Source organism: Sinocyclocheilus grahami, unplaced genomic scaffold, assembly GCF_001515645.1.
Source record: "Sinocyclocheilus grahami isolate Dianchi unplaced genomic scaffold, SAMN03320097.WGS_v1.1 scaffold1634.1, whole genome shotgun sequence".
Lineage (NCBI taxonomy): Eukaryota > Metazoa > Chordata > Actinopteri > Cypriniformes > Cyprinidae > Sinocyclocheilus > Sinocyclocheilus grahami.
In genome coordinates, this window is record NW_015506813.1 from 39,166 (window position 1) to 50,496 (window position 11,331).

The 11,331-nt window shown below is 36.1% G+C and overlaps 1 protein-coding gene across 1 annotated transcript in view; it reads right to left on the reverse strand.

The window, feature by feature from the left end:
* Positions 1-1,341: 1,341 nt before the first annotated feature.
* LOC107571684 (sodium/hydrogen exchanger 8-like) overlaps positions 1,342-11,331 on the reverse strand; it is a 44,604-nt gene continuing 34,614 nt past the window's right edge. Inside the window, exon 9 of the mRNA XM_016258015.1 lies at positions 1,342-1,483. Within this exon, the coding sequence (XP_016113501.1) occupies positions 1,342-1,483 (142 nt within the window). The remainder of the gene's footprint in view (positions 1,484-11,331) is intronic.

Below are 11,331 nucleotides of genomic sequence, written 5' to 3' on the forward strand. Positions count from 1 at the left end.
TACATTTCATATATTCATATATATTTTTTAATATTTTACCTTATTTGTATATTTGTATAGTTGTATTTTATATTTAATCTGTATCTATCTGTATTTACAGTGGGTACGGAAAGTATTCAGACCCCCTTAAATTTTTCACTCTTTGTTATATTGCAGCCATTTGCTAAAATCATTTAAGTTAATTTTTTTTCCTCATTAACACACAGCACCCCATATTGACAGAAAAACACAGAATTGTTGACATTTTTGCAGATTTATTAAAAAAGAAAAACTGAAATATCACATGGTCCTAAGTATTCAGACCCTTTGCTGTGACACTCATATATTTAACTCAGGTGCTGTCCATTTCTTCTGATCATCCTTGAGATGGTTCTACACCTTAATTTGAGTCCAGCTGTGTTTGATTATACTGATTGGACTTGAGTAACTGTTTTTATTACATCGACGCTATTGCTTTGTCTGTCATTACAGATTGTTTGATATGTACTGAGTTTTTAATGCGTTTTTAACCTAAATCACAGCAGTGTCCATCTATGAGTAATGTACACTGTCAAACATACACAACTATAAGCCAATCATAGCAGTGTGCTTTTACTTCAGAGTCTACAATCCTCTACACCTATTCAAACAGAACTTCTGATGAGGGGGTTAAAAACAGGACAGAAAATAGCCTGTTACTTACTAAATTATTATGTTTTTGTATGTAAAAATCTTGATAACATTATGCGTGTACCTCAGAGAACAGTAGAAAATAAAAAACAGAGGCAGTTCATGACCCCTTTAAAAAAAGTCCATGTAATTAACAACTAGCAAAGTAAAATGTGCATAACTAATATGTTAAGTGGATGTAGGATAAAGAAATGTAAATGTTTACATGTGAACATATAAGAGGTGACTGCAGTTTACATTTACATTTAGTCATTTAGCAGACCCTTTTATCCAAAGCGACTTACAAATGAGGACAATTAAAATATAAGATTAAAACAGTATAGGACAAACTCACTTCAAGCATTCAAACCACATGGAAATGAAAATGAATCATCTTTTGGGTTTTCTTACCACTGAACCACATGATGAACATCATTTTGGGGGTGATTTTATGATCTCTGAAGAAGTTGAGCAGAAAGGAGAGGGGGAAGATATTTACAGCCCGACCGACAAGAACCAGAACCTGTGACAGGAAAACCCAAACAACTAAGTTCTGAATTTTGATTTAAAACTGATACATAAAGCTAATTAATAAAAAACATTAATAAATAAATGTATTAATGTATCCAAATTAATAAATGGTAAATTAACCAACTAACTACCAACCAAAATACATTAAAACACAAAAAATCATTAGGATACAATAGCAGAGATGAGACCAGTGAGTGTGCCCAAAGCCGCCGACCCAAAGAACATCTTCAGGAAGTAGCCAAGTGCCTGCATGAAGGTTTCCCAGCCTGTAGAGACATCTGAGCCAGCAAAGCCCTCCGCTGTACTGAAATACCAACACATACATCAACCACTGCTCACATCTACTAACACAATAAAGACTGAAAATGAAAGCAGAATATGATTGAATTGTTCCACATTTTAAATACATAAAACGGAAAGCTGTTTTGCAAAATGATTAACTGAATTATGTGCATCTTGTTTGTACCATCCTCTGATTATGTATTTGTCCAACAGGCCCACAGATTGTTCCTAATCTTTAACAAATAGCTTGTATTTGGTCAGCAGGGGGCATTAGAGTCACAATTACATTCCTACATGGCCACCAACATATGTCAAACACTGGAGTGTTCATTTAACAGCTTCCACCGGGAATATTAAACGCTACAAAAATTCAGAGCTTGAACCATAAAGAGATTCAGTGACTGAGCCACAGATGAGCTGTTGATAGTTTTAAACTGTCATATGTTGAGCATCCAACATCAAATGCATTCATTTGTCTCTGCTCATTTAACCGATAGGAGAAAGAATTTTAAACACTGAACAAATTACATCACAAAATGATAATAAAACCACAATAGTGGGTAGCAAGTAAGATTTTTTGTTTGTTTGTTTAATTAAATAATCCACTTATCCATAACTATCTTGACATTATGAGCCAGCCTTATGACCTGGATCAATGCATTGGAAATGCCCCCCCTTTCTTTAAAAGAACAGTTCACCCAAAGGTGAAAATTCGATGTAGTATACATGCCAGACCAGTATGTGGAGCTGTAATTCTGCCACAGAGATACACTAAAAACTGAGAAGAAGACTTGGACTATGCGTATAAACCTTGCGCGCGGTATACAAACGAACATGGAACAATACATTTATTAATCTGTGTTAATGTTAGTTAATAAAAAGACAATCGTTCAGTGTTTGTTCATGTTTTTGTTGCTGTTACGTGACGTAGCGCTGTCTGACTCGGGCCGAGACGTGGGCTGATGACGTCATCGTTTCAGAAAATATATGGATTCGCTGTCCACACGAAAACGCAAGGGCGGCGTTTTCAGATTCATCCACTCTGGGACCCGGTTTCGTATCGGTTTCACTCTCCCAAAACGCCCGATCCGTCTGGACGAAACACCTATACGATACAAAATATAGCTCCGTGTGGACGGGGCCTAAATGAAGAGATATGATGAGCCAGCAAATGAGATGAGATACGAGACAAGACGTGAGTGGAAAAAAGGGATGAAACAAAATAGATTAAACTAAATCAAACTAGAGGAGAGAAAAAGAAAAATAAGAGACACATGGAGACTGAAAAAGGTCGAAACACATATTACAGCCATTGCAAAGCCACACTGGGGTGCATTTCCCGTACAACGACGTAACTCACTGATTAACCACCATAGTACAATGCATTGTTGTGGAAACTAACTAGTCACGACTGTTTCCTGAACACGGTCGCATCTCCGTCGTTTGAACCACATTAGTTCAACGATTTAGAACCGTTGTTATGACGTCACACGCATGTGGTGGAGTAATAACTTCTGCTAATTAACTGATTCGAGATCTCTGAGATGCTGCTTTATTGAACATGGCACTTGATGACTAATTTACTATGTTTGGTTCCCTGTCATTTTGCTTTATTTGATGTTTGATTCATCGCGGGGTTCCTCTTACGTTCCCCTAGGCATTATGCACATGCGCACTCTTCAAAAACGGCGCTTATTGAGGACGCGCTAAAATTTATCGACTAAAATGTATATATATTTAAATAGAATGGAAGATATAGATTGTACTGCATGTTAACTTGCTTATTGTGCCCAAAAGCATAATTTATTTATTAAGTCCATATGTCTTACTAACAAGAAACAGTGCTTCTAACCACAGGTCAAGAGCTGTAGTTCCTACCACGTGAGTTTGCGACGCTGTTTGCGAATGTTTGTTTGAACTACACTCTTAAAAATAAAGTTGCTTCAAAAGGTTCTTCAAGCGATACCATAGAAGAACCATTTTTGGTTCCACAAAGAAGCATTCAGTCAAAGGTTCTTTAAAGAACCATCTCTTTCTTACCTTTTTATAATCTGAAGAACCTTCTTTCGCCACAAAGAACCATTTGTGAAACAGAAAGTTATCATGTCTGAAAACAAACACAAGTAATGGAGTTCATCACTTAAACAGGCACTGATATTCCATACAGAGCACAAAAAAAACATAAAAAACACAAAAATTGTTTTTAGACAAAGTTTTCTTAATTAGCTAAAAATGGAAGAGTGCAGAAACATAACACCTCTTACATCTTAACAAAATATAAAATAAAAAAAGAATGGCAGACATTTAGGCCAAAGTGAGCAATGATAAAAATCAATCAATCAATGACAAAGTCATTTTATCTTTGTTATTAGAAAATAAGAACAAAGATATACAATACAAATTGTGCTTTATTTTCAGGTACAGTATTTAGCAGTAACATTCAAGCAGGGGCGGACTTACCCATTAGGCAAAGGTAGGCAACCGCCTTGGGCCCCCAAAAGCCAAGGGCCCCCTAAAATGCTTTTCATATATGCACATTAAGCGCGGACACGCGAACGTATGCAGTTTACGGTGTTTATTACCACAACAACCGTTCGAGTCTGTGGCGCCTGCAGGTGTACGGCTGTACGCATTGTGAGTACCGTGAGCACTCAGACTGATCTGAGATTTGCCCCGCAAACATTTCAGCAGTTATTATAGGCCTGTGTGTCCCGTATTTCTGTCGACTGAACCCATGCCGTTAATTATCAATTTATCAGTGTTTTGCATGCCAAAGTCAATTTCTGCATAGAAATATTACGCCAAATAGAAGCAGAAAGTCATGCTACACGCACTTTCATGAGATCGGTTTAGCCTACAACAATTCATTTGTTGGCTATTTTACAAATGGGAATACAACGAATTCATGACTATGTTTACATTCAAGCTACCCATAAAGTTTATCGTGAAAAGTACTTTAAAAGCATCTGGAATGCAATACAGTAATTTTAAAGCTGTTTTTTTAAAGCATTTGCTGCATGGATAAAAAATATAAATAATTAACATATCATATGAAATTGCGTTGCAGAAAATCCTTTACATTTTAAGGTATTCAGAACAGAGCAACATAAAAATCAGAAAAAGCAGCTATACAATTATAGGAAACAGTTTTACATATATGTCATTATAATTAGTGTTTTATTTTTTAACTGTACGGAATTATAAAATAAAACGCAAATTATAATCGGGCGATTCAATTATAGTGATGAAAAAATGACTCGCTCTTCACTGGATGTGCCTTTAGAGAGAAATGCACAGAATTACATAATGAAAGAGTTTGAGTCTATTTTCGATTTGAATTATTTCATTTTAAAGTAGTAATTTAAAGCTTTCTATATATTTTGATCATGTCTGAGTTTAGGTTCATCATTGTGAAGCGCTCCTGTTCAAGGCGCTGCATCACAGAAATAAATTCTATTTTAATGTATATTAAAATAGGATACCACTATTAGAAATTGCAATAATATTTCACAATATTACTGTTTTTTTCTGTATTTTTGATCAAAGAAATACAGCCTTGATAAGAGACTGTATTAAAAAAAAACGTTGCAAATCTTACTGATCCCAAAATTTTGACCGGCAGTGCACATCTGTGCTGGTGTCTTAGAACTTTTAATTAAGTGAAAACTGAAAACCGTAGTCTAGAAATGTCAAAGGACACCATTTTAAATTCTGATTGGTTTGTGAAATGAAAAGCCGACTACAATATTGAGTTGAAATACTTAATACGTGTCAGATTTGCACTGTAAACCATACAGAGGCTAAAGTCTATATTTTTGTTTAGTTTTGTGACATCACAGACAGATGACAAAAGCATCCTTACTGTTCATGAGGAGCAGCCTGGGGAAAATGAGCCCAGCAATGAAGGAGTTTGCACTATTCTGGAGCAAGATTTGGGGGACAGCAAGAACAGAAGCTCTGGAATCTCAGGTAGGCATCTATATCCAACATCTACATTTGTAGATGAATGTGCAATTTGAACATTTTCTCTGTATTCTAGTATAGAGTTGAAGGTTTAAAGATTAAAATGGTAATTAACATCTGGTTTGTGGTGTAATGTATGCATGCCATCAGTGCAATTTATTTATGTTCTTTGGGTGTGAATTCAGTTTAGGATGTTTAAAAAATAACATCATATATCCTGAAGTAGGCAGCTGGATATTATTAAAGTGAACATCTGGCTTTTTTTGTCTATAGAGCATAACAAAATATTATGTCTTGATGCTCATAAAAATTAGGCTTGTATATAATTAGGAAACAAATAGTAAGACTAATAGATTATAGCTTGTGGGACTTTTTTTACATGGTTGCATTTTTAGAAAAATCTCTGAAATCTGTTTGTCATATGCTTTCAGAGAATAGATATCAGGTTATCACTTAGCTGTCAACAGAATGAGATTCCTCACAGGCTTGACGTTATGCTTTTTACTAAATACAGACCTCATCTTAGTTTCATTCAAACCACGATTCCTTCCTGCGTGGCTCAGTCTTAAGGAGATAACTGTAATGTCTATTTGGTGATTTGTGCATGGCTGTATACAAAATCTTCTCATCATTCAGTAAATATGCATTTCTTCAGAAACCTTCACTGTGGAAGAAGCAGTTGAAGCTATTGGTTTTGGAAAGTTTCAGTGGAAGCTGTCTATGCTAACAGGAGTGGCATGGGTAAGAAATTCAGCATTATATAGTATTTTAAACGCAAGTGATGTTTACTGAACAAATAGCTTAAATTTGTTTGGTTCGTTCAGTTTACTTAAAAACTTGTTTCATGATAATTCAAACTCATATGTTTCATATTTGCGTGCAAAGATGGCCGATGCTATGGAAATGATGCTCCTTAGTATTGCAACTCCTCAACTGCGCTGTGAGTGGAGGCTCTCCAGCTGGAAAGTGGCATTCATAACAGCGGTCAGTATATTCACTGTTAAACACTAACATGGTTAAACAACTCCTGGGGTTACATTTGGACATAGCTTACGGTAGAATGTTGATTTTTCACACTCTGTGTTGCTAAGACTTTCATAATATTTAATCTTATGGATTATTGTCATTTTGTACCTTGTTAGACAGTGTTCATTGGAATGATGATCAGCTCCGCACTTTGGGGCAACATTTCAGACAAGTACGGCCGAAAAGTGGTATGTTTGGTTTAAAGTGAAATGAGTAAATTAATAATGTCAGTGCAAGCATTTTTATGTAACTAAGAACTTAAAGCAGTCATTGTTGCCTCACTGACAGCATCGCCGTCTCCATCTTTTAGTGTTTAATACTCTGCATGCTGTGGACATTGCACTATGGGCTTCTCAGTGCTTTCGCACCTACTTACAGCTGGATCTTAGTCTTGCGAGGCCTCGTGGGGTTTGGCCTTGGAGGAGCCCCTCAGTCGTGAGTTTTTCCATCAGTGAAGTGTGACTCTTGGTTTTATTACAAACTCAAAGGTCACATTAAGTGAGCAACATTCAGTAAGAATTCAGTACTTCCTCAGGGGCGGACTTACCCATTAGGCAAAGGTAGGCAACCGCCTTGGGCCCCCAAAAGCCAAGGGCCCCCTAAAATGCTTTTCATATATGCACATTAAGCGCGGACACGCGAACGTATGCAGTTTACGGTGTTTATTACCACAACAACCGTCCGAGTCTGTGGCGCCTGCAGGTGTAGGGCTGTACGCACAGTGCGTACCATGAGTGCTCAGACTGATCTGAGATTTGCCCCGCAAACATTTCGACTGAACCCATGCCGTTAATTATGAATTTATCAGTCTTTTGCATGCCAAAGTCAATTTCTGCATAGAAATATTACGCCAAATAGAAGCAGAAAGTCGTGCTACACGCACTTTCATGAGATCGGTTTAGCCTACAACAATTCATTTGTTGGCTATTTTACAAATGGGAATACAACGAATTCATGACTATGTTTACATTCAAGCTACCCATAAAGTTTATCGTGAAAAGTACTTTAAAAGCATCTGGAATGCAATACAGTAATTTTAAAGCTGTTTTTTAAAGCATTTGCTGCATGGATAAAAAATATAAATAATTAACATATCATATGAAATAGCGTTGCAGAAAATCCTTTACATTTTAAGGTATTCAGAACAGAGCAACATAAAAATCAGAAAAAGCAGCTATACAATTATAGGAAACAGTTTTACATATATGTCATTATAATTAGTGTTTTATTTTTTAACTGTACGGAATTATAAAATAAAACGCAAATTATAATCGGGCGATTCAATTATAGTGATGAAAAAATGACTCGCTCTTCACTGGATGTGCCTTTAGAGAGAAATGCACAGAATTACATAATGAAAGAGTTTGAGTCTATTTTCGATTTGAATTATTTCATTTTAAAGTAGTAATTTAAAGCTTTCTATATATTTTGATCATGTCTGAGTTTAGGTTCATCATTGTGAAGAGCTCCTGTTCAAGACCGAAACGGCAGAAAGCGTTTGTTTTCTTTATTTTATAAAAGCAAATATTTGTTGATATTGTGAGTGCACACAAATAAAACTAGACCCTTTACAGTTTAGAATGATGTATTACTCTTACCTTTATGAGCAAAAATGACTGCGTATTTTAAGTTGTTTCCACTGTTAGAAAAAAATGCAAGTGATCGCGCTAGCACCTCTATGTGCTGCCGAGCACGCTTCAGCTTCCACTCCTCCACACAAACGATTGGATATGCACATTTATATAGGTTAAACATTTAAACTAACATTGTGATATACTTGAACTGTTTTATATATAGATTTTATTTTAGGCAAGTCCTGATGATTTGAGAAGGCTAAACTGATCAAACATAGGCTATAGGCTATGATCAATTCACTGTCTGCCGCTGGCCTTTACTTAAAAAACAAAATAGCTTACATTTAACGAACAAAAAAATACTCCAAAAATACTTCCAAATTTACTTTATAAAAAAACTAAACGAAATATAATCACTTTTCCATTACATAAAAAAACTGAACTATTTTAATAGTTGAAACAGTAGTATAAGCTTTTTTTGGGAAAAGTGGAAAAAAAGAAGGGCTAGATTTGAGACCAGGGCTTTAATTCACTTCATCCAACGCTGTTTTGTTCTCATCTGTGAGCATGCTCTTGACATGTATTATAGGTGTGTAAATGTATAATTGCCTTTACAAATTTAAATAAAACTGAAAAAAATAATGAAACGGCAATTATACATTTACCAAGAAATTGAATGAACAAATATTAAAATAATGATAAATTACTATGATAAGTTCATCAGTCAAGAGCAGTGAGCAGATTTTTTCTGTGTTTTGTTGTTTTATTAACATTAAAAGAATAGTTCACCAAAAATGAAAATCTGTCATCTGTCTTTCAATTCTGTCATAGTGTTTCATTTTTATACCATCATTTACTCAGGTTGTTTTCAACCTGAATTCGTTTATTTCGTCTGCTGAACACAAAAGAAGATCTTTTGAAGAATGTGGGTAACCAAGCAGTTGCTGGTCCACAGTGACTTCCATGGTATATTTTTCCTACTGTCAAAGTCAGTGTGGACCAGCTACTGTTTGGTTACCCACTAGCTTCAAAAGATCTTCTTTTGTGTTCAGCACAAGAAAGAAATTAATACAGGTTTGGGACAAAATCTGAGTAAATAATAACAGAAATTGAATTTTTTGGGTGAACTAACCCTTTAATGACAGGCGGCAGCATGTTTAGTAGCTACTGTCCCTTTAAGAGCTGCACATGTTTCTCTCTCAACTGTTTACTTCCATTTTAGACATAACCAACTAAGTTCATATGTAAACCTTGTGTGTTTTTGACAGTATTAGATGCAAAATCAATTAGACGCGAAAGACAGGCTCTCAGTGTGAGGGCGCTTCATGAGTATGCGCTCAGAAAAAGCGCATGCAGCTTTTGCAACAGCAACAGCACATTAATTAAAAGTTTAATCGGTATTGCTTTAAAGCAGATGGAAATAATGTAGTTTTGTGATTGTGCATGAGTGCAGTGTCCCGTGAGAGTAACTCTACCGCTGAGCTAACACTGATGTGAATGCATGTGGCGTTGTACATTATATTGAGACAGAAGGAGGCGCCAGAACTGCAGCTGATAGAATGTGCGCTGTAGCACGATGCAAGGATATTTCCTCAAAAGCAGATCGTGGAGACATTTTAATCATCCACGATCAGAAATCGTCATATTGCACACCCCTAACTACCAAGTATAATCACCGTCACAAACAAGCACAACGAAATCACTTCACACTATTAAGCGGCTGTGTTATGAACATGCAAAACAGTATCGCACGTGCTACAGTGGTAAATTTATTCATCGCACATACCAGTTTTTTCGTATATGTTGCAAGGGAATTTTAACACAGTATTGCTCATTATATTTTTCATTTGTAGAAAGCCTTATTTATTTCAATTTGCCTGGAATAAAATAATTATTTAAAAAATTGCTAAGGTCAATATTATTAGCCCTCTTAAGAAATGATCAGTTTGATTGGCTACAGAACAAACCACTGTTGTCCAATGACTTGCCTAACTAACCTAACTTGCCTTATTAACCCTCTAAGCCTTTAAATTTTAAAGCTGAGGATTAGTATCTTTCAAACCAACTAGTAAAATAATATGTACTGTCATAATGGCAAAGGCATAAAAATTAGTTTAGACTTGAAAAAAAGAATTGTTAATGCTCACAAAGGAGGAGAAGCATTTACACGTTTATCAAAGCGTTTTCAAGTGTCAAGAACAGCCGTGAGAAGTATTATCAAGAAGTCTGAAGAGACCCACACAATGGAGAACAGCGGCAGGAAGCGAAAGATTTCAAAAACTTTGTAAAAAAAACAATTGAAAGAGGTTTCTAAAGACCTAAGAACAACTGCCGTCTTGTGTTGTAGTAGTGTCTTACTAGTGAATGATTTAGTCAAGTCTGGGATTGATAGACCAAGACCAAGAAAAACTCCTCTTCTGAAGAAGAGACACCTCCAAGCCAGACTGAAGCTTGAAGGACAACCTGGAGAAAAACTATGCATACTAGAAACGTGTCCTTTGGTCAGATGAGACAAAAGTAGAGCTCTTTGGCCATAGAGATGTTGCCTATGTTTGGAGAAAGAAGGGACAGGCGCTCAACCCAAAGAACACCATCTCCAGAGTGAAACATGTCAGTGGCAGTATAATGCTGTGGGGATGTTTCAGTGCATTTGGAACTGGGAATCTCGTCAGGATCAAAGGAATCATGAAAACTACAAGAGACTACGAGAAGATTTTGAAAGGCAACCTCAGGCAATCTGCAACAAAAGATGGTTTGGGGCGACGCTTTGTCTTCCAGCATGATAACGACTCAAGGCATACCTCACTTCTGGTGAATAACTACCTCCGAATGAGCAAAGTGAACATCCTTGACTGGCCTGCACAAAGCCCAGATTTGAATCCAATAGAAAATCTGTGGGGCTCACTGAAGACCAGAGTCCATGCCAGGAGACCAACAAATCTGGAGGAGCTTGAGAGATTTGCTAAGCAGGAATGGGCTGTGACTCCTCAGGAGACATGCCTGAAACTTGTTGAGAACTACAACAAATGACTAAAGGCTGTTATCAAGCAAAAGGGATTCACCATTGGCTATTAACATCAGATGGCTAATATTTTTGACCTGTAGACTTTTTTATTCTTGGCTATAATTTTGTTTCTATTTTTATGACAAGCATTCCAAGCTTCCTAAATAAACTATTATGTTAAGAAATGCTGTGTTGAAAAAAATATTCTCTCTCTTAAACAGCACTTGGGAATTATTAAAAAAAATAATGAAATATTTTATAGGGGGCTAATAATTTTGTCTTCAACTATATATATATATATAT